This window comes from Cheilinus undulatus, linkage group 14 (assembly GCF_018320785.1).
Source record: "Cheilinus undulatus linkage group 14, ASM1832078v1, whole genome shotgun sequence".
In the NCBI taxonomy this organism is placed as follows: Eukaryota; Metazoa; Chordata; class Actinopteri; order Labriformes; family Labridae; genus Cheilinus; species Cheilinus undulatus.
In genome coordinates this window covers 15,820,130-15,844,870 of record NC_054878.1, presented here as the reverse complement: position 1 = coordinate 15,844,870, position 24,741 = coordinate 15,820,130, and the positions used below count along the sequence as shown (strand labels likewise).

At 39.0% G+C, this 24,741-nt stretch overlaps 1 protein-coding gene across 2 annotated transcripts; it reads right to left on the bottom strand.

Annotated features, from left to right (window-relative positions):
- Window positions 1-835: 835 nt before the first annotated feature.
- clic5b (chloride intracellular channel 5b) lies at window positions 836-24,741 on the bottom strand. 2 transcript variants are annotated; one of them, XM_041806156.1, is made up of 6 exons: window positions 24,117-24,741; window positions 5,299-5,408; window positions 5,094-5,219; window positions 4,471-4,577; window positions 4,070-4,251; window positions 836-2,277 (listed from the first exon to the last, which is right to left on the bottom strand). In XM_041806156.1, exons 1-6 carry the CDS (start codon window positions 24,651-24,653, stop codon window positions 2,113-2,115), a joined length of 1,227 nt encoding a protein of 408 aa, XP_041662090.1. In that variant the 5' UTR covers window positions 24,654-24,741; the 3' UTR covers window positions 836-2,112. The 2 variants fall into 2 exon arrangements, with proteins under 2 accessions (XP_041662090.1, XP_041662092.1); XM_041806158.1 differs by lacking the exon at window positions 24,117-24,741 and adding an exon at window positions 12,108-12,441.

The following is a 24,741-nucleotide window of genomic DNA, read 5'->3' as shown; positions in this document are numbered from 1 at the left end:
GTCTCTGAGCAAGACTCAATTTAGACAATTTATGCCTGAGCTGAGAAGGTTTACTGAAGCTGGCTATAAAAGTGCACCGTATGTGAGTCCCTGTCAGCCTATATGGACTCCCTGTGCTACGGTGGCCCAGCCAAGGCCAGCAACTGGTTGATCCACTGGGAGCGTAATAACAGATTAATGTGGCGTGCCAGGCCCCGTGACCAGACGTGTTTGACGTTAATGCTCCACTGTATATTATCCAGCCTGCAGAAATGTTGGATGTGAGCAATGGGATCCAAGGACAGGGATGTTTAGGTACTAATTACCAAACAGCAAGGCACAAGTCTCGCTCCATATTTCCTTACTCCTGTGGAAACACTCGGCAGGCTCCATTTATTTTCTTTGACTGTTGTTTCTGGCAAGGCCGCGTCTCAGTAAACACCGCTCGCCCACCATTGTAAATCCGACAGGCGCAGATCTTTCAAGTTAGACTCCTTTGAGGAAAAATGGAGACAGATCGGATGGCGGCGCTCGGGTTTTCCGTCTTAATGAGAGAGTGGAGAAGAGGGATGGCGTTTGATCCCTGGCATGGAAGCCTCTATTTAAGCCTGTCAACGGTCATCACTCTCTCTCCCTCCCTCTCTCTCTCTCTCTCTCTTTCTGTTATGATGGAGAAACAGACCTGCACCACTGGATTTGATCAACTCAGTCAGGAACACTTAACCCTTTTAAGGATCCAGCTTCCAGCAGCACCTTTCCTGTCACCGATACGGCCTCTTCTACATGACAACCTCCAAAGTATCAATGTTGATTGATCACCTAGCAAGAGAAAGGAAAGAAAAGGCAGAAGCCGATCTGTGAAAATATTATTTTATTTGTGGAGCTTTGCAATGAGCAAGGCTCTCAGTCATCATGCTCCAATTTCATATCACATGTTTGTCCAAACCACACAAGAGCCTTATGGTTCTGCAAGGAAGTCTCGCTAAAGTTGCAGCCTGACACCACGCCAAAGACGATAAGCCCCGAGACAAATTTCCATCCTCCTCTCGCGCAATGGACAATGAAACTTTTGAACTTGAACTTTAGGCTGCGGATGTTGACGGACTCTTCAGAGCGGAGGAAATGTCTCTTTGATGAGGGGCTGGAGGGTGAGGGTTTCGGACCATTGTGGACCTGGCCTGGAAGACGCTTTTCATCGCAGTGCTAATGGCTCTACCTAATCAGGGCTGATTGGGGCTGCTAAATAAATACTCTCTCCATTCATAATATCATGTGTAACTCAAGACAAAATCAATACCTCCACTGAACACTAATAGCTAGAGGCAGAACAAATGGCTCGGCTCTGGCTGCAATACATTTTTCAGAATGAATCCATCAGTGGCGTTGGCATGGACTTATGACTCTTCAAAATAAAGGCACATAGTTGAGGCTTTTCATGATATCAGGTTAAAATATCGCAATTTAAAACAGATTTATGGATGCAAACAATTTCCAAACAAACTTTTTTCTCAGCTATTAATGCCTTTGCCAGCTAAATTTTGTTCTTTAAAACTCACATTACCAAGAGGTTAAATTTAAAATCAATCATTCTTAAAATCAATCATTCAGAAGCAGGAGTGAATCTAAAGAAATGCAGAAGTTCAAAGAAACAACAACTACAGCAACATCAACAGTAATGAATGACAATCATAATGAGTCTGCAGATTTAAACAGTCATATATTCAGCAAACAATTACCATAAGTCATTAATCACAGATGAATCGAGGTGTCTCCGAGGAGTCTAATAAACACTGGAGGCAGACTAGACTTCTGTGGGCTCAGGAATAAATAAAGTGAACTGCCCTGACATCAGCAGCTACTAAACGTTTGGCCATGCAGACCGGAGAATGAAAGAGAGCTTTGTGTTATGAGGAATAAATATAGACAGACACAATCACGTTTGAATCTGCTGTCAAGAAGCTGAATTAAACATGTGACCTGACTACGACAGAAAAAACATTCCTGAAGGTTTCTGAAAACGCCCCAGAAGACGACAGCGGAGAGAGGACTGTCAGACTTGTTTACTGAAACTAATGGGTTTTTTTTGTGTTGTGTTACAAGTTTATCTGGTTTGAGCTCGGGTCAGTTGGCGGGTTACTTGGCCAGCCTTTTCGCCACGTCTTTGTAGGCGGTCTCGATCTCAGAGTCAGCAGCACAAGTGTTGGTGAATTCATCACGTGTGTAGGCGTTCTTCAGATACCGCCACACGCCCGTCATGCTTGAGGGGATTTCGTAGTTGCGGTACTTCTTAGCGACAACCTAAGAGAGAAGACAAAATGAAACGTGACTGAAATAATCCTGTTTGACTATCCTGATACAACATAAACAACATAAACAGAAGTACAAAACAAACAATACATATTACAAACAAAAATAGCTCACTCACCCAATCCCACCCACTACCTCTACCTTCAGATGTACCACATAATTAGAAACAGTGGCCCAGATGATTGATAGCTTCACAATCACAGTCAGAACAGTTAAATGATCTATAAACAGTCAGTGGCAATGCAAATAAGTCAATCAGTTTTCTCATCTCCTTGTATTTGCTTACAGCACAGATCTAACACTGCCAATATGGTGGTTGCAGTACTTTCTGATGCAAACACAGTCAGTGTGGCATGTACTTTAATAATTTCCATGGTTTTGTGCTTCAAATAGTCATCTGGCAAAGAGTAAGTGCGCTGAGCTGCAAACTGCAGCCAAATATGTAATGTCATACTTGATAACTTATATTCTGCTCAGTGTTTCTGGGTTGCCAGTTCAGGGTGCTTTGACACCTAACCTGTTTGCTTTGGTTGCAAAGAATTTGAGTTCTTTTTCTAAGTTTATTGGGTTTGTTTGTGCTGGTGTGAAAGCTGTCCACTGAAAAACAGGATCAAGACTGCTTGAGAGGGTAGGTCTCAGTCCACTCTTATTCCGACTCTGGTGGTTTGTTTAGTACTGAGAGTGTTATTAACCACAGGTAGACCTGAAGGAGCTGCAGAAATATTCGCACAGGTGTCTTTTTTCTCCCTCTGATCAGTTTGCTGTCTGTATGAAGAATATCACAAAGGTAATGAACACTCAGTGTTTCCCACACACAGACTTTACCTAGGCTTCACTCCCAGGTGGGTTATGAATAGGCAAATTATTAATTTATTTTAGGAGAATTAATGTGATCCCAGACACAATCAGCTTTCTCCCTCTGGAACAGACTCAGACAGTGCAGTGGAGCATGCTTGTTAGTTTACACTTGTACAAGCAAACTTGATGCTTAATCTCTTCTTTTGCTGTTGTTTATAAACCAGCTGGTTGTAATCGATGTAAATTGGTAATATTACCATGTTGATTTCTTCTGTTGTCTTATTGACAGACAGGTTTCGACTGCTAAGTTCCTGCAGTCTTCCTAAGAAGAGTCACGTGATTTTGCTGTGATGTGTCTTATCAGCTGATCTTATGCAGGTTTGGTCATCCCGTCTTGATTCAGAGGATGACCATGCCTCTGCTGTCCGATAAATCCAAGAAGCCACCGAGATTTAGAAATGGGCCCATAAAACTATCAACAGGGACGAGGGGGCTTATATGTTGCCCCACACCTGGTCATCCTCTCAATCAAGACAGGACGACTAAGCCTGCAGCTGTTAAGACACATCAGAGCAAGATAACGTGACTCTTCTGAGAAAAACTGCAAGAACATAGCAGTTGAAACATGGCAAGGTATACAAGTTGTCTGTCATTAAGAAAACTGAAAAAAATTAAAGTTTGTGAAGATGGTAAGAACTTATTTAGGATTGCATATCATGATGAATTTGATTGTTTTGATGGGTAACGTAATTAACATAAGACTGCATAATTATAATAAGCTTACTCTCATTTACACCTAGGATCTTTGCTTCATTTAATTCCCATTATCCCCCCAACATCACCCGTTTTTACTCACTGAGAGCAAAAATGTCCCCAAAAAATAATATTTTTTCAAACTTTAAAGAGCCTGAAAAAGAGGACTTTGCATAGTTCTTGATTTAATCAGTTAACATTAATGAATCTTTCCCTCAGGTAGTCTCTTTACCTTGACTATGTGCAGTTTAGGCAGCAGGTTGCAGTCAGCCAGAGTCAGGTCATTTCCATCCAGGAAGAGCCGGTTTGATCCCTTCTCCTCCTCCATGCTGTCTGCGTCGATCTCATCAGTCACTGGGGTGTTCAGGTAGTCATCCAGCTTACTCAGAGCTTTGGTCAAACCTTTCTCCAGGACTAAAAATGAAGACAAACAGAGACATGGATATAGAACTGTAACATTAAAGTGGTCTATTCCTTTTATAACCTCTAGGGGGCAGCACAGCAGTATACATGGATAAAAGGCAGCCTCAAACACTGGACTCTGCTACAGCCTAGCGGAGGAATACAACACAGGCTTTTTCATCTAGTTCTGTGAGTGTGTGAGTGAAAATGTCACAAAAATGAGCAGCCCACCGGCGTTGGCCTCTGGTTTGGTGTTCTTGATGTAGGCTGAGAACTTGGCGAAGATGTCGTTTCCAGCTGTGTTCGACTCTCTCTGCTTGGCGGCCAGTTTGGGATACCTGAGCAGGCGAAGGAGGAGGGGAGGGTTGCAGTCAGAGAAAAAAGCATCTGGATAGCATTAACACCTGGACTGGAGCTCGGCTCAGACTGAAAACATGTTACATGCTCACAGAGTTGGCCATAGGCCCCTTTAAGCTCTCTCACACTGAGGTCCATTTATAATGTTAAAAACTTTGCACGCAATAAAAGACTGATTTAGTTAATCTGACATTTTTCTCTGTAAATACTCAAGCATAAAGTTTTTTTTTTACTTTTAGAGAGTGAATATAAGAGAAAAAAACCTGTCATGATTTTTCTGAAGTTACAAAACAAGCCACGGCTGTTGTCAGGGCTTTATAATCTGAGACTCATTCACAAAAAGTCATCAACAACCATAAACAATAAAAGTTTAATCTATTATCAGCACACATCTACTTTTATTGAACCATTTCCTCTCAACTAAATAGATAGACGGAGCCGAAGGATCGTGTCTGATATAATCTGTTACTGTGTTGGAAAGCTTCCAAAATATTTACTTTGGAGGAGAGAGCGTTTCCTCCAGGAACTCCTCGATCTTGTTGATATCGGTCTTGACTTCTCCGTTGTAGGTCAGGAAAGGAGGGTGTGTCCCCGGGGCCAGGTTGTGCAGATCAGCTGGTTTTCTTTGAAGAGAGAGCAGCAGGTCAGGAGGAAGTTCACTGAGGTGTTTTTTATACTGAAAGCTACTGTTTTTGTTTCTACCTTTTGAGGTCGACGGTTGTGACGTTAAACACCACTCCTTTAAGCCACAGGATCATGAAGATACGCTGAGAGAAGGGGCAGTTACCGATGCTTTCTCCATCATTACCAGCCTGCAAACGGCACATAAATCATCAGAGTGATAAAAACTGCTTTGTATTTATATAATCTAAACAGACTAGCATTCTGTTGATGAACAACAGCACCAGCTAGAGTGAAATCGTCAGTTGCTATTTTCTTAAAGTTATACCTGAGGGAAAAGTAACAAATATTTGATGGCTTCACCATTACAAATGTGAGACTTTGCTGCTTTTCTTCAATAAAGATCAAAGTAGATAAATGAGTGGAAGTTTGTGGCGAGGTAAGTATCATTTGATCATGTGCTGTAGATAATTCTAGTCTTTTTGTGGTGGTTGACCAAATATTCAGTCAAGATAATAATCATCAAATTAAGCACAAGTTATCCAAATCTTCATCAATGGGGCAACTGGACTTGGTTCTTTAAGATATTTTGCACTTTTTTTTTTTCTCCAAAAGGCTTCTTCAGTTTTACTGTTCAGGCCTGAAGAAGCAGTTTGGAAGAAAGGCAAAATATCTTCAAGAACCTCAATCAAGTCCAGTCGCCCTCTTGATGAAGATTTGGAAAAACGAGAACTGCATGAGTGAACACAGACATGTGTGCTAAGTTGTAGACCTTGAGTCCTTGGTTCTCAACCGTTTCCTTTAAAGCCCCCCCAACCCCACCAGACGAAACAGGGCTGATTTCAATCAATCCAGTTAAATATTTTTGAGTGAGAACATGTGTTTTTGACAAGTTTTACCTAAAAACCAAGATCTTTAAAAAAACATCTGGGAATCCAGGATCAAAATTTTAGTTATTATGCTGAAAACAGTTTTAACAACTTTAGAGCAGCCTGCCTCCCTCCCTTTTCTATGATTGCTGGCCTCACTGACCTCAGGTCAGGAGCCACTGCCTCACCCAAACAGAATCTGGAGTAACAAGCTTTACAGACCTACGGCTGAGTTTTTTTATGCACATTTAAAACAGTTTAGTTGCATCTGAAACTTCTCTTTGGGTTCTGATCTTACAATACTGCATAAATCTCTGTCAAATAGACTGTTAAACAGGGTTAGGCAGTTAATTCAAATTTTGGATTAAATCCTGATATGTCCTACTGCAATTTTCATATCGCAAGAGGGTGCTCCACACATCATGCAAACATTCAAGGTCATTTTTTCTAGAACAATCTCAATACAACAGTTACTATCCAATTAACAATGAGTCAAAATAACCACTATTAGATATTTTTTCAAAGTTGTTCAGTCTTAGTAACTCCACGATATATATAATAATATATTGTTCAGCCTTCCTGATAAAGCACACGCTGTGCTCCTGATTGCTTGAAGGGTTTTTCCATTTCTCAATCCAGGTATCAAATACGGTTATGAGGAGAGAGGATCCCACTCTGCTGCTGGGAAAGTCTTTGGTCACAAAATATTCCCTCAGGGATGCAGGAGTTTGCAGATATTAGATATGCCGATATTTACATAGTAATTTTAACAAAACTGATATTTAAATGTAGTTCAGACATAAAACTTCCACACTTAAAACACACAATTTAAAGTTTGAGGATGAACAAATCAACAACAATCAGTCCTTTATCTACTTGCACATGAAAAAAATATAGTTTCATGTGAAAAAGAGTGGCTTAAAAGCAACGAAAAAGTGCTACTAAGATAATAACAATAATAATAATATTAATAATAATGATAACAATAACAATAATAAAGCATTTTTCAAACAGACGTTACAAAGTGCAAAGATATGAACAGCTGATAACGAATTGATACAAATATTTAAATTTAGATCAGACCTTAAACCTCAGTCCTTAAGACACATTAAAGTTTAAACAATGATGATGAAAGACAACGCCTCAGCTGACACAAGTCTACTGGTCCAGCCTAAAACTTCACTTATTTATTTGTTTATATGGCCAATATTTACAGCTGATACAGGCAGATTATTATAGCTAAAATATCAGTTGTAAATATTGGTAAAAACTTTCATATCTGCCGATAAAAAAATCATGGCATTAATATTGTGCATCCCTAACACATACCAATCTATTACCAATCAATAATATCAATGATAAACTGACCCTAAACAAGGGCTTCTCAGTTACAGCAAAAAACCCTAATTACGAATATTCTGATTGATAAAATCAGGATTATTTCACAGTCAGTGATTTTATTCTTTCTGCATTATATCCATTTATCCAATTTTCACACTCTTACCACTTAAAAATTCTGAACACCTTCAAAATCAATGAAAATACAAATTTAAAAGCTGACGAAATAAAAAAAAGAAAATAAGAAACAATTTTTAAAAACAAAGTGAGATAGCATACAGAAGAGTAATTGTTTTTTATCCCAGTTGTCTTGTTTTCATGATTGTGGGGGTTGAAACTCATAACTGAACCTCAATTTATCACCCAGCACTATTATAAAATAAGTTTTAGAAATTTAAAATTTTGCTTCAAAACTCTTGTAACTACGGGAAAATATCATTTGAGGAGAACTAACAATCTGCAGCGTACGTCCAACACAAAACAATCCCAGATATTTATCTTTTTAAGTAACAAAACTGCAAGTTAAGCACATTTTTAATAAGCTACAATTTTCTTCACAGATGAGAAGCAAAATATTTAACCTGCAAAGCTTTTGTAAAGTGTATTTCAAACACAGTTTAACAGTTTTATTAAATGTAGATTACTTCTTTTTAACACTGAAAATACACACATAAGAGTTATAAATTCCCCTCCCTTTGTGATCACTCCTGCTTAATTCACTTCCTGTCTGTTGGACCCTTGTGCACATCCAGTGAGCTCATGTGTCGGCATGTACGCACTCACAGCAGATCATCAGCTGTGACACCTGAGCCTCTGGTCTGGCTGAATTATAGATTAGGGACTCCATCAGCTGGTTCACTGACCAGCTGAACAAAGAGTTCAGGGTCAGACCTGCAGGCCGACAGTCACACTGAGGTCTGCTACACACGGGGTAGTAAGGGTAATGACTTCAGGGTCAGTAAGGATTTAACTCCGTAGATTTAATTTGGCTTATCACACTTTTTATTAAACGGTCAAATAACAGTAGAGGGTGTTTGTTATGTAAAATGCCATCGTTGCTGCACACAGACAGAACTGAAAACATTAAATAATTCATTTAGAGGAAAAAATAGTGACAAAGTCAAAAGAAAAAATATGTGACAAAAGTGAATTATTTTTGCAGTCAGTCCACGTTTCCCACAGTTCACTGCTCCCAGCAAAGACCAGAAAACAGAGCCGTCAGTCTAAAAGTAGCTGAGCCAACTGTATGAGCTCCAGCCATTGATGCTGCCGGGAGCATGTGATGCTTCTGTCTGTGCATTGTTGTGGCCCGGCTCAGCGGCACGGCTGTAACACAATACACACAGAGGCTCATCATAATAGCCAATCAACATCTAGAATATGGAGGACAAAAGCTGTCTCACACACACACACACAGAGTGGGGCCTGTGGGCACAAGGAGTGAGCTGCTGAGTGATGTGAGGATGAGAGGGGTCCAATGGAGGCAATGTTACCTCATATGATCTGTTACATGCATGTATACTAGACCTCAGTCTGGTTTATATTTAGATTTAACAAGTCAGGACACAAAATGATTCCTAACATTTTAGATTTTAGTGATTCAATGGTATTTATCATTGATCAGTACTCCTCTATATGACATTATATCATATTCAAAAACTTTTTCTTCAATATAGGGTCAGATATGTCACATTTTATGAACTTCTAACTGCATTATCTAGTCTAAGGACTTCCTTTCTAATATACTTTGTGAGATGCATTTAAAAACTTTACTGAATTACACTTTTCCAGGCTGAAATATCCAAAAAATTACCATATTTAAAAAAAAAAACATTATGCTGAAACGAGGCATGCCAGTTCACAAAATTAGAGTAAGAGTTTCTTTTAATTGCTGCTAGTGTTATTTCTAAGCTACTTTAATCAATAATGAAGGCAAGATACCAGTAGGTGTTTTACAGTGTAATCTCTACTTAGTCAATGCACTTGAAAGGTTGAAGGACTCATAAGAAGCAGTAACATCCTTATCCTTGTTGTGGCTTATGTATAGCCATATTGCCTGAGTATTAACAGCCCTGTTGAGCTTGCCTGCAAAATGTAAGACACAGAGGTGGTGGTACCACCCCTGCTCCACCATTGGAGGTAGTAACAGAGGCGTAACGAAGAGGAGTCAGTTGGCAAGGAGTACGTTGGAGCCAGCAGAACAAAACGATGTGTGCATTTGGATAAGGGGTTGATTAGGGCTGTGCTAACAAAGTGAGCTAACCAAGTGGGAAAAGACTCATCACTGTTGCTGATTTTATGCAAATGTAATGTATTTGGTATGGTTCAATTGCAGAATCACAATATGTAAAGGTGTTTTTATTGGTCAAGCCTGAAAAAACCCTCAGTCTTTCAGACCTACAGTACAACTAGGGTTCTGTATTGTTTGGGTTTCTTCTGATACCTGTGCTAAATCAACACTTTTTAAACAGTGCTGGTGCCTTAATGGTGAATCTTTACTTTAAAGAGAAGAAAAGAGTGTTCAAAGTTGATGAGTGAATTAAAGATGTCTCCATAACATGTAGAACTGAGAGAAAGATCTCATGAAGATGCCGAAAGGGTTGGGAATTACATGAGGGAAAGTAACCACAGGTCAGATTGAAACCCTTGACTACCTGCCTTGAGGACAACAGCCATACATAACCACTTTTGATTTCCTTTTCATAGGATATTAGAGAAGGAAATTGGATGGAGTGAGTGTGAAAATACATACAGAAAGGGAGCCACAGGTTTGGTTTGAGTCTGGGTCGCACACTAGCCTCTGTATATGGGGCGCAACCTGACCACTAAACTATTTGCACCCCTCCTGATATCCCACACTTTAATGCAGGGAGGCACAGACTGGTTTAACGCAGGCATCGGCCTATATCTGCCCTTCCAACAAACTTCGGCCATTAAATAAAGGTAAATACTGTGGGTTAAATATACATTTTTGGGGGTTGCTTTGTTGTCTTAATTTGGATAGGAAGAGAGACAGGAAGTACCAAGTACCAAAAGCACAGGGACTGAGAAGCGCCTGCTCTATCAACTGGGCCAAACCACTGCCCTCAATGTCGGTTTGAACATTAATCAGTTAAAATTATGTATCAGTTATGTCATTAATTTCATGTTGGCATTTAGCACATCTCACAGCTGGTTCAGAGAAAAGATATATTATTGGGCAAAGGATGTGACCTGTTGAACAAACTCTCACCTGTTTTCCTGGTCCAACATGAGAGGAAATGTTGGCATTGTGAGAGTCTTACACTGAAAGAAGTGATGAAAAAATATTTTCAAGAGTATTTGCCATTGGGTAAATTTTACACATCCATATTTCGATTGATCTTGTTTTTTAACCAAGCATATTCACCAAGTCCTTGCTTGCAAGAAAGACCTCTAAGACTCCTGCAAGGGCTACATCATCGTAAGGCCCTGCTGCACATTTAAAGTTAATGTCTTCATACTAATTACTGATACCCTGGTACTTTTCTCTTCCTGAGTGCATTTAAAGGAGCGAGAGTTGGCTGTGCATTCAACACAAGGCAACAATAACACAAACAGCTGGTGTCACGCCATATTTAAGAGGTTGCACTCACTGACAAACTAAATTTTGTGCAAGGCCAAGTTTATAAAAAGATCCACGGCCATGTGGGATACCTCACTGTCCATGTAGGTCACATCTCAGATGGCAGTTCTCAATTTTGAGTGTCTGTGCAGCAGACTGGCTCTGGGTTAAAACACAGTTAAACCAGGCACAGATTGCCTAGTGGCCCCATATGCAGGCAGACTGGGTTCAAGTCTGGAATGTGGCTCTTTAACTGCACGTCATTCCCCACTCTTTCATCCAGCTCTAAACCTCTCTAATAAAGGCAAAAAAGCCCCAAAATAGATCTTAAAAGACTGGCATATTGTAAAAACATTTCCACATTCAAGATAAAACAACATGATGCATCTCCAGTAATACTGCTCTTGATAAATAACATTTTCATGTATTAAAGGGGGAAAATAATGATGTGCATGGTACAGCTTTAAAGAGGTGATGACCTACACCATGTGTTAGTGAACTTTGGGTTACCTAGCTGACTTGTTTCCTAGTAGAGCGACTGACTGAAAGCAGCTACAGCAGCTAATTGGGTTGCTACAAAGGTAAATGAGCCCTTCCACCTGCTTCATCTCACCTGCCTCAGGTAGAATCATGCCTCAAACATTCCCCAGAGGGCCTTGAGTGCACGATGAACAAAACAACACTGCTGTATTCACTGGGACTGATCATTTTTAGCCATTTCAAGTGATTTTATGGAGCATCTATTGATAATTACAAAAGAGCACATGAAAAGCAGATTTAATGGACTAAGTAAAAAAAAAAAAAAAAAAGTTATCCCATCATGCACTGCAGAATTGTATGGATAAGTCCTTTTAATGTGTGGTAGTGCTGCCCTAATGTCAGCCTCTCAGCAGCTTTAGTATCACTGTCACAACAAGCCCAGGTCAACACAGAGCATAGTGTGCCAGTGCTGCTGTAACACTACCTCTGCTATTGAGTTACAACAGCTTTCCACAGCACACTCCAGTGTTACACTAAAACACATTTGTATGCGCTTTATATTCTTTAAAAACTTACTTTTAATAGGAAATACTGTCACCACAGTTCTGTCTCCATCTTACCTTGACAAAAAGTTCAATTTCAGGGTCTCTGTCTTGACTGTTAGTGGACATAATGCCTTGTTCTGGCTGTCAACTTGATCCTTTTTTCCCAAATCAACTCCGTTTTCGATCTTGGAGGTTTACATCCTCCAAAAGAAGATGTAAAAACTCTAATGTCTTCTTTGAGATAATCCTCTCCACTCATATAAAGAAGCTGTTTCAGTGTCTAGTCCCTGGATCCACCTCTTTGGTCCCGTAAAGGGTTTTCTTCTCCCTTATCTGTGCCCTGCAGGTGAGTCTGAGGGTCGGTCCAGGTGGCAGGCAGACAGCCCCGTGCTCTGATTTGGACACAGATGGAGAGCAGAGTGAGCTCTCACTGACACACAGCAGAAAACAGGTGTCAGTCAGTCTGTAGCAGGGGGAGGAGCTGCATCCCTCTCCTCCCTCTGACACACATCACTCCACTCTCATCTGTCTCAGCTCTCTTCAAACCGTCAACTCAGTTTCTTGTTTATATCGTTTCCTTTAGCCTGATGAGGTGAAAGAGAATTTTTAAGCCTCCATGTCAACAATAGTCAAAGTCAGAGGCTTAATGTTTCCAGGCTGTCTGTCCTTACATCTGTCCCTCCATTCAGGCTATACTTGTAAAAGCAATACCTCAAGAAGACTTTAGGTGATTTTCTTCAACTTTAGCACTGTCATAACCCTGAAAAGCAGATGGACTGGCTAGAGTCCATGTCTCTCATCATTTAAATCCATCTTGCAAAGCTCCAATCTTGAACAATTGTGCTAGCTCTGAAAACGGGCCTGACCAATCAGCGTCATTTGGGGAGAACGAGACAGTAGCTACAGGTGGACTTCAGTCGTTCTGGAAGCTGATAGTAATGGCCGCCTCGGATATAGCAATAAGCACAGATGTAGCAATAGAATAACGGTAGTTTTATCAGAACCGGGCCACATTTCTCTTTTTAAACAGAGCAATGAACAGAACAGAAAGTGCTTCAAAACAAAAAAGATGATTTTGCTCTTCCCCCAAGCTGCTTTGGCATGGGTAAACAATAGTTAAGGGTGGGGTTTAGTTGCTCTGTAGGTCAGTATATACAATGGCTGCTGCTGGTATAGTGAGTGGCTCAGATGTAGCTATAGTACGATGGTAGTCAAACAGAACTGGGCCACATTTCTTTATTAAAACACGAGCAAAGAGCCACACTGAAAGCTTCTCTTTGCAGAAAAGATGTTTTTACACTTCTCCTGACTGGCCTTGGCATGAGTTTTATCTAACAACAAGCTCCATCATTCATTAACTGTGGCAAAGGGATGAGTATTGAAATCCAGTATTTACATGGTACCAGTACATATTGGACCCACTGGATCGAATTACAACACAAACACCAATTCTTAATTTTGATACCACACCACCCCAATGCCACCCCAAATAAAAGGCAAAAAATACATTATGGATTTTGTGTGATTTATGTGTTCAGTTACACAGGTTTTGTTTTCCTACCATGTTCAACTGGCACCTTATAAAGATACTACTGCGAATCATTTATGATACCCAGACAGCTTTTTTTTTCCTGCTGACTTTAACCATACTTATTTTTCTGGCAAAAGTATCAGAAGATTCAGACATTTAGGCACCGGCACTACATAAAAAAGCATTGAATTAGTACTGTTATCACTAAAAAAAAAAAAATAGAAAAGGATACCCAACCCTACAGTGGCAGCACATGTCTGTCGAGCTCAGGTTACTACCAAAGGTGCTCATGCCTACTACTTCAGTTTGCATTGTCACTCTGATTGGCTTGCAATGACTGTAACAGACAGGACATTCGCCCAATCACCTTCTGAGAATTTTTTGAGAAGTCCTGTCCTTCCATACGCTTTGAATGGGAGGTTTCCCAGATGAATGTGAAATATATCCATGCAATGGATATATGAAACAGTCAATCTGACATGTCAGGTTAGCTCTGTTATAGATGTTGGAGGTCAAAGATAAAACTTCAAACTTTGCATATTTGTCCACTCTGTCTCAAGCTCAACCTTTCAGGTTTTTGAGGGTGAATTTCAAGTAGACAGGGCCTTGTGTTCATCCCTTGCTTGTGAACATATCATCTCCAGAACACTTTGTGTGACTTTCTTCGAACTTTGGTTTAATGTTAATGGACCTTATGTTCATCCCTTGCTTGTGATTAAAAATTTCAAGAATTCTTTGAGGGAATTTCTTCAAACTTTGCAGTAATGCCAACTCTTACAAAGAAAGAATTTGGCAGATTTTGTAAGTCAAAGGTCAAGTTAAATGAGCCTCATGTTCCCTTCAATTAAGCTGAATTTATTTCAAGAAAACTTAAAGGGATTTTCTTCAAATTTTGCTTGATTAAACACCCTGACTCAAAATGAACTGCTTAGAATTAAGCCTATTATCTGGCCTCACAATGATCTCTTGCTTTTGAAAGCATATCTCCTGAAAACTGAAAAGGATTTTCTTGAAACTCTGCACATATATCCAATCTGACTACAGGGTGAACTGATTAGAATTTGCTGGTTGAAGGTGAAGGTTCAGTATCAATGGGCCTTGTGTCCATTCCTTACTTGTGAATACAAAATGTCAAATGCACTCTCAGGTAGTTTTCAAACTTTGCATCAATGTCTACTCTAACCCAAGGATGAACTGATTAGATTTTGGAAATCAGAGGTCAGGTTGAATGAGCCTCATGTTCACCCCTTGATTGAGAAGGATTTATCTCAAGAAAACTTCAAGAGATTTTTCTTGAACTTTGCCTGAATATTCACTGACTCAAAGATAAACTGATCAGATTTGGAGCTCTCAAAGATCATTGGGCAACATGTTAATCCCTTGCTTTCAAAGGCAATATCTCCAGGTAACTAAAAGGGATATTCTTGAAACTTTCTACATATGTCCTCTCTGACTTAAGGATGAACTGTTTAGAATTTGCTGGTTGAAGGTTCAATGTCAATGGGCACTGAGTCCATCCCTAATTTGTGAATACAAAATGCCAAGTGCACTCGCTGGAAATTTCTTCAAACTTTGCAGAAATATCCCCCCTTATCTAAAGATGAACCAGCTTCATTCTGATGGTCTACGGTCAGTGGGCCCCATGTTTAGATCATGCTTAAAAGATTTCAACAAATCAGATTTCAGCTCTTCTTGCTCCTCTTTTGACCCACCACTGTACCTCAGGTTCAGCAGCTGAATACTTCACAGATCCATATAACCACCAGGCAGTAGCTCTAGTTTCTAGATGCATCAAAAACAGTCAAAAATATCTCTGCCCTCAGGTAATTCCCTGATATCAGAAACCGTCAAAATATATTGGAGATACATCTGTCACTTTTTGAGAGTCTGAGCAGAGGCATCCATTTTTAATCCATGCTCACATGTTTGACTCTGTCAGGTTATATTTGATCACTACTGGGACACCTGGAGAAGATTCTTCTGTGAATTATTGATGCCTGGCTTTGGTTTTAAGCAGGAAATGACTTCACTTGTAGAAAAGGGACCTATGTAGGGCAGCAAAAAAACTGCCCTGACTAATACAATATTCATCAGCACACACTTTAGACATTGACATACTTTTTGATTCATTTTCTAGGGAGACAAAGTATCATCAACGATTTTAAAGTCAGAAAAAGGGGGGAGAGATGAGGCAGCTAGGGGTAATTTTTTAATCTGTTTCTATTTATAGAGCAGCCCCCTCTCCTGGCTGATGTAACAACATGCAGCACACACTAATTACTGAGCCACTATAGAAGAGAGAGCTCATTATCCATGTTTATGAGGAATGTTGTAGAGTTTCTGAATGAGCTATTTTAGGTTTTGGTGAGTTTTATTGTACAGTTTTAAAAGGATTCACAGCCCTACATCATGGAAACAATATGTGAGAATAAGCTGAGGATGAAGTCATTAAAGATTTGGATCTGATTTGATAGTGCTTCAACTATAAGAAGAAAACCTCAGGCTAAACTGGTGTAGCTGCATTTTAACACAGCTCTCTTCATAATTTATAGGATCTTTAGCTGGTAAAGACTTGTAAGACTTACAGCTTGTGATGGTACATTTGATCTCCTGACTGTTAAGTAAATTTAAGTCTACATCGAACAGCCAGTTTGTACATTTTTATTCAGATTTCAGGATTTGTATTGATACTAGAGGTGCCAGAAAAAAAATCAATTCATGTCAGAATCATAAGCATGAATTTCTACAATTATAAACTGATTTAAAATTTCCAATAATATATTTTTAAACATATTTTATTACATCCTCAGTGCATTTTCAACAGCAGACAGCACAGCAAAACTGCTGCTGGTATTTCTTCCATGCACCAATGCACAAATTGCGCTGTTAGCATTAGCAGCACCAGCTCTTAGTGTTGGTATTGTTTACAATGCTGTGTCTGGCATATTGCCTGCACTATCTGTGGAGCTGTGAGTTCCTCCTGTTTTCCCAAAATAAAGTTATATGACTCACCATGGTTTCTATAATCAAGTAGTAAAAAGGGAGAATGATTCGACATTCATGCTGAGTGCTAAATTAAAGTAATGCATACTTCAGGAACGGTTAACAAACATATTCACCCAGTGTTAAAATAAGCGAAACATCAGCCACACCTGCTGACCAGCACAGACAACAAAAATAACAGGGTCTTTATCTTTTCACATATAAGACCAGTGTTACAGTTTAATCAGTGACCATGTTAACTAGTGACTACACATGAGATGCTTCAGAGTTAATAACAGATATCAAATACTTAAACTCTGTTTTGTTTTTCATTAAATTCACATCTTCTTAACATATATCAAGCTTAACAGAAAATGTTCCGTGTTTTAACAATGTTGTAACTATGACAACCGCTGACACTTTCAGCTGAAAAGTCAGCGGTTAACACGGTCACTTTTTTAATTAAAACATACCTGCTCTACATCATCATTAAAAAGGAAGACTTTACATCTAGGATTGTTTTTGTTTTTTTTAATCGCTGATGAGTTTCCGATGAATAAAACGAATACATTTCCTGCCCACACATTTTATTCATATGACATTATTTTGCATTTTAAGTTCAACTTAATTTTGTCTTTGTAATTATAATAGTTAGTTGATAATGTCAAATTAGTGGTGGGAGGTGAACCAGTATCAATACTGTCACTGGTTAAATTTATAACCTTGGTTTGCAGTATGCTCTACTTTTATCAACCTCATTTTTATATTTATATCGCCAACGTGCAGATATGACTCATACCTACCTGTTTCACTAATGAGTGGTTAACACCATGCTGTAAAATGATACTGAGTTCAGTATCAGTTATGTTTCATGAGTGCGAGTATGAGCACTTGGGCTTGGCATCAGCACCGATATGGGTGCATCCCTATTCAGATGTAAATATTTAAAATTCAAACCCCATAAGAGGAGATTAATAAATGAACTTCATTGTTTTGTAAAATCTCTTCAATATGGAAAAAACTTGATTTATTGTATGTGATCATGAAACTTGATGAATACAGTTTTTTATCCGTTTTGTTTTTTGATTTATTCATATTGTATCAACAGCAATCTGAACTAGTGAAAATGTGTGAAAATGTCTGTATTTTAATAGGTCAGGTTAATGAACAGGTTAATGTAGAATGAACAACAGAAACGTTTCTGCTTTGCTTATAGCATCCTTTCTTAGCTGGAGGAAAGGGCTGTAATTTCTGAAGGAAAAGATTTGTTTGGCTTATTGCTATGAGTTTAATGAAAAGGTAAATACCAATTTTATTTGTTTCTTTAAGCTCAGAATAAAGCTACCACTGGGTTGACTGCTTTAATAAGCATGAAAAACAGCAATCATACACTTTTCTACTAGAAGTTAAATTGATACTATGTGACAATGTGTTAACTAACTATGAATGTAGAGATTATTGCACTTCTTAAACCTTTGTACAGAGTTGCTAGGCTAGGCGCTGTATTTGTTAAAAACATACAGCTTGTAGTAAAACAGCTATGCACACTTTAGTATTTATGTTGCAATATCTGTTTTCTTCAAAGGCTTTTGAAATCCTTTATGATCATGAAAACATTTAAGGTTTAGAAGTCGGCCTTAGTGTTCTCTTGAGACACACAGCAGCTCCAATCACTGACTTCTGAAGCTAATGATTCACTCAAACATCAAACAGTAACAGACACCTTGTATCTTTATGGAGCCAATATGGGGAACTTGCCCTTTAATCTGAATTCACTTGCCAAATGTGTCATTACTTTATTTTGAGTCATTAATTTGATAATATGGCTTCTTAAACTTTGATAGTAATTACTTGAGCATTTTGTTCGATTTATCTTAAACACCATAATCCACTCTGTCTACAAAGATTATAAAAGATCATAATGTGAAATGCTTCTTGGTGATAGCAGTGATAGTAGTAATAGTGCGCTGCTTTATCACAGGGGAGGAGCCACGGTCTTTCAGCACGGACCGCTGATCTCCTAACCCTCCTCCCTGCTTTTATAACCCAGCTCAGTTTATGGTTATTGCGATTGTTGAAGATTAAACAGTTGGGAAATCCACTAGCAGGTTGGATAGGAAGCAGGGTGGGGTGGTATGTGAGGAAGGGGCCAAATATGTTCAGTGGTGAACTATGGTCCAGGTTTATCATAACGGCATGAAGATAGTATATCTCCATATGGGGAAATTGTGCTTTTGTCCATTTGTACTTTGAGTAATTGAGAACATGGTTAAAAATAACCTGCAAGAATAATAATAAACTCAGTGGGTTTCTTTAAGACTTATTTAGTTGTTGTTGGATTTGGCAATAAGGTGGTAGGACCACTCAGATACGGCAAAAATAATCAGGAGATCACGGTTAAATTTGATTACTTATCCATATTACAACATCTGCATCTGTGCATGAATTTCAGATGATTTTTGGTGTTGCCTTGAGGGGAAGCCACAACTCTGCAACAGGTTCAGCACTCTATATTGCATTGTTCCAGGTCTGACTCCTCAAAATCAGAGTGTTCCCATTTGATCAAGGACATTTTACCTTTTTTGCTACTTTAGCTCTCTCGCTTTTCAGACTAACCAGAGTATATGATGTTGCTCCCTCTGCTAAGTAGTCCTAAATTAAAGTGAGAGCTGTTTTGGTGGGCACGCTGTTCTGCAAAGAAAGGGAGGATATGTTCCATTTCCAAAACAAAACAAAGCCTATAGTTAAACTGTGCACAAAACATAATGAGGCACAGCAATTGTATCTCCATTATCTTGTTTTATGCTTAACCTCCACCACCCAAGCCTCTTCCTTTATCACATAAAGCCTGTTGCACCCTCATATTGAGATTCATGCTACTATGGATTAATTGCTTTTAAAATTCTTTATGGTATGCAGTGCGCATTGTCATAAATGTATTTATCCATATAGGGGTTTTCTAGCCACGCACTCCTTGGAAAGTCAAAGCACACTGCTGGACAAACCCAGAGAGCATCTCTTGAGCAGAGCCTTCTCCAATTGCATGGGGGCAACCAACATACTCAGCACTGCTGCTCATCCCACAAGTGCATGTTCCTTGCAAATGTGGTGCAATTTAAAAGTGAAATAAACAGGCTTTCCAACGGTAGATTTACTGCCAGGTAGCATCATTACAACAAAGAAATAATCTACCAAACACAAATTTCCTTTTTATGCTAAGTTTATATCTATTAAATGGCACAGGTGTGTATAGGAGAGGTATCAATTATTGCATCAACATTTACAGGCACATTTCACACTAAAACATTGCCAATATTTTTTTGTGCAATTTAGAAAGTGTGCAGGAGTTTACCTGAAATTTGTGATAACTGAAAACAACAAAAAAATGATCTAACATGAGGTGCCATGGACTTCTATTGTATCCTACATGCTTACCAAAGGGAAAAAAACATCTTAACACTATGGTAAAAGCATTTGGAGATAATCTGTCTCTAACGATAAAAAAAATTCCAACATCTCAACAAGGTTTGGCAACCCTTTCTCCAGTATATTCAAAATTCAAGCTTAACCTATAACTAAATGACATTAGTAGATCCAACTGGAGTGGCATATAACTACTAAAGTCCCACAGAAGAGGAAAGAGATAAGGGGATAGTTATGTACCTTCTGATGGTACCCACTTTCCCTTTTTACGGTTTGTTTTACTGTTACTGTTGCTTCTTTGATTAAAAATAAATGTCATATTTACAGGCTACAGACTGCTGCTGTCATTACTCATTAAAAGGCCTGCAGTGAGTTGAATCAGAGCTCATTCAGCCTAAATCTCTGTTGCCCAATCAGCAGTGTGACTCTGTGAGGTGAGAGTACAGCTCACAGAGTGGCTCTATCTGACAAGCAGCAGAACACACAGATGGATTCACTCAGCCATAGAGTTCACCTCGTGTTTCGATGGTGGTAGAGTCAACAGGTTAATAATTACATCAGCCCACCTTCACATTAAAGTCCCTGCAACGATGGCATTCAACAATACTCTGCCATTATTAACGCTGCTTATTAACAGATCTTTACGATCTACCCTCTGTATTAACTAGGTCATATTCATTAACTGAATTTTGAGCAGCTGTGTCTGAATACATAACTGTGTTGAGTTAAACAGAATCTATGTAAAATCTATTTAAATATGAAATAGAATTATTATCATTTTAGCAGATTTTAATTTGAACTTGAATTCCTACATTCTGTTTAAAACTACATCAGTGTTATTCACTAACTTCAAGTGCATTTTTTAATACTGATTTACTCTTACAGTTTGTTTGACTTAAGTTTTAGGTACCAATGCTGGGTAATTCCCCAGGCCACCTGTTTTGAGGACCATCGCCTCTGTGTGCGTGGGACACATGGACATAGGCGCTACAAGGGCTTGTCAAAATACAAATCTGGCCCCACCACCACACCCCATAACAGCTCTGCAACTTCTGTACCACATCTCCATTATGCAATAAATTAAAAATAAATAAATATTCACTTGAAGAGCCTTTTGTGTTGCAATAGTGTCATATAAGAAAAAAAGTCTTCCTTCATGGTGACAGACCAACAATATGTGGAACAAAATAACTTTCGTTTAACAAACATTTTCAGACCCCCGTCAGTCAAGGGGCCTTAGAATGGTCTAATCTTATTTCCCTCCAAACAGCACATGGACATATCCAATTGGATACTGGTGCCCTGTTTTGTGCAAATTAGACAGTGTTTCTGGAACTTTTGCTGGACTCATTTTTAATTTACTCAAGTGTCCCATAGGGATGTTCCAATACCTTTTTTCCGTTCCTGATACCGATTCCGATACCAAGGTGTTGGGTATCATTCGATACTGAGAACTGATTCAAAACCAGTGTGAACTTCCTGGACTGACTGTGCAGACTAGCAAATTATTTCAGACCTAAATTTGACTCAGAACATGGCTCAACAAATAGAACCATTAAAGTCCCCAAAAGTCACATGAGTTCCAGGCTTGCTAAAAATGCTTCCACAATGGCTAACTTTAAGAGGAAAAACAAGTAAGAGGAAACAATTTATGGTTCAAAAGTTATTTAACTTTTGATAAGCTGTCGCTTCGTTGTCATGTACGACTTCACCAATCTAGAGGACATTTTTAACGATCACATTCAGAGAAAAACTGTCATGTAGCCTCCATTCTTCGCTGCTGCAGAGGGTCTTTGGTTCTTCTTCGCTGCAATAAAAACAGTAGCCCGTGCATGCAGTGCTTTCTGTCAGCGAAGAAGAATTAATTTCTGGTTTATTGTGCTAACATTTAGCATGGCTAAACAAAGCAAAATATACAGCTAAACAACACGGTATCAGATCATTGCATAAACTCGTGTACTCGCCAATACCAACACCTGCATGTTAAGCAGTAGCGGATATTTCTGATACTGGTATCAGAATCGGAACAACCCTACTCATAAAACAAATGTTTATAAATGTCCTTTCTGATATGAGCGATGATATAAAGAGTAGGGATGCACATTATTGGATTGTTGCAGGTATCTGAAATGCTGATATGCTGCTGATACAAAATAATTTTAGCTGATTAGCTACTGATATCGATACCGATATTTAAATGTAGTTCAGACCTCAAAATTCAGTCCTTAAAACACACATTTTGAGTCTGAGGATGAACAAATTAACAAAAATGAACAAAAATTTGGTTCTTAACACACTTTAAAGTGTAAGGAAGGGTGAAAAAGAACAAGTCCTTAGCTGCCAAATGTCTGTTGATGCAGCCTAATTTTTTCATCTGCCGATACCGTTATCGTACTGACAATACTATGCATCCCTAATATAAAGATTGTAACGATATAAAAAACATAGCATTGCAAATGTATGACCATTTTCACAACCTTACTGGATATGGATGACTTCATACAGTTTAGATTTACTTTTTTTTCTTAAACCATTTTTGTTGTTTAAAAAAAACTGTCACAGGGTCATGGTCACATCATGTATGTAATCTTTTTTTTTTACTTGCTCCTTCTTTTAAAAGCCTTTTTAATGTTTTTACTCACTCTTATCTTGATCTGAGGTGCAGGATTACTCTAAACCTAAGCATTTTGGTAGTTAGGAGTATAGCAAACCCAGTATAAAGGATCGTACTGACCAGTGCATACACATGCCTTAATGCTGGACTCTGCCACTGGATTATCTGACTTCACCTCGTCATTGATCTGTTGTATGTTCTTTGTTTTAACTCTCTGCAGCTGTCCTGGCCATAGCTCTGTAAAAAAGAGATTTTCATTTGACAATATTGCTTTTCATAGTCCCAGAATTTTAAAAATGGTCTTGATACTGATAGATAATCAGCTTATATGCCAGGTTTAATAATATGTCTTTATATCGCACAGAAAAATACATTTTCAAAAAATGTGTCGGCTATTCTTTAAATGTATTTGAAAGACTGTTTCCGTTTGAGTTTTTCATTTATAATTTCTGGATTAAACCTTTTTGACTCATAGAACCACCCCTTCACTGGATGAACTGGACAGATCACACCCAGTTTCCAAAGAGCATCTGGATGTGACACTACAAACACCGCTTCTTCTCTTTTGCCTCAAACATTGCTGTTGGTTTTCATGCTGGCAACAAAGATAGAATTTTTTTAACTATCAAAAAATATGAGCAACCTTGCTACTAAAACGTTGCCAGTACAGTTCTGCCATTTCAGCAGGAATCTGCAATTTTTTAATGGATTCGTTCCTCTCATACACACACATCTTTTTAAATATATATGTAGTTTTTTAAGCTTTCTAGATTTTGGTATCAGTCAGTTAAAATGGAAATTATATAGTTTATATATGTGGCAAGTATTAAAAATCAAACTCAAAGCTCAACTGGAATAGTCTTGGTAAGACAGAGGTTGAATGAAATTGAAATAAAAGTAGTTCTTGAACAAATTTGTGATTATTCTTGTCTGTATCTCTAAGTTTCTTTGGATATTTGTGTTAATGTTTTGATTTTTATCTGTTTTTTCATGCATTATGTAATCTTTAAGGAAGTCATAAAACTTTGTATCATCTGTAGAGATAAAGAGGGGGCAATCTGATTCAATCACATACAATCACACACATAAACACAGCCTAGTAAGTAGGCTACTATTTAGTGCTGCCATTGATTCTCATTTGATATCATTACCTCAGAGGTTTGAGCAGTTGTTAGTCCGCTTTTAGGCGTAGATATATCCACAGAATCACCTTATTGTCAAAGCTATTACCCCGTTTAACAGAAATAATCTCGGTTGGTATAAACTATATTAAGTGGTAGCTTATTATAATGTTGAGTGTATTATTATCCAAGCAAACAGAGGTGAGAGACAGAAGGTTCTCTAAGCATGACTTCCTCTGTTCCCCTTTGCTTGACTGCGTTGAGTATTTCCCTACTGAAGGTTAAAACAGTGAATTAAATGAAGTTTTATCATACCTAGAGCAGAACGGTGCAGCTAAAGCTTTTTGATGCTATCCCTGGGTCAACCCTGCAAAGAAATAGCGCCTTGACCTTTCGGCCCTTGTGTCTCCTACCTTGACAAACAGAGTGATTTCAGGCTGGCTGGGGTCATCCAGAGTCACATTTTCTAGGGTTTTCACGCTGTAGTCGACAGATTCCTCCACCTTGACCTCTGCCTCAATCGGAGGGTCGTCACACGGGTCTCCGGCGGAAGAAGAGGATGATGAAGAGGCCGAACAGCGCCTGGATCCGTCGTGTGCCTCGCCGTTCACTTCCAACTCCACCGCTGGCTCTGGCTCTTCCTCTGCTTTCACCTCCTCTACCTCCTCAGCTTTGACTTCATCTACCTCTTCAGCTTGAACTTGCTCTGCTTTCTCCTCTTCATCCTCGCTGGAGGAAGACGAGCTGTGTTTGTCCTCCTCTCTGATGTCCATGTAGTCCGGCGAGCCACGCTCTTCCTCCGCGGAGGCGTGCACTTGCACCTCGCTGTACAGGTGCTCCTCGGCCTCAGCTGTGTTTTCATACTTGGGCTCACTGTCCGGGCTGCTGGAGCGGCTACTGCCAGCTTCTTTAGCACTTACCTCATCCACTGTCTCGTACACGTTGTCCATGTTTGGCTGGTGTTGGTGTTTTTAAGCAGACCTGGGTTAAATGAGGAGTGCTGAAGTAGTGGCTCACAGTCCGCCTGCCTCTGACTGA

What these genes read in the sequence shown, in the direction of transcription:
- clic5b (XM_041806156.1), bottom strand. Translation starts at nt 24,653, where the DNA reads ATGGACAACGTGTACGAGACAGTGGATGAGGTAAGTGCTAAAGAAGCT. An exon ending in AAATCACTCTGTTTGTCAAG is followed by an intron (nt 5,409 to 24,116) that starts GTAGGAGACACA and finishes TGCCGTTTGCAG; the next exon opens with GCTGGTAATGATGGAGAAAG. An exon ending in CAAACCAGAGGCCAACGCCG is followed by an intron (nt 4,252 to 4,470) that starts GTGGGCTGCTCA and finishes CTTCATTTTTAG; the next exon opens with TCCTGGAGAAAGGTTTGACC.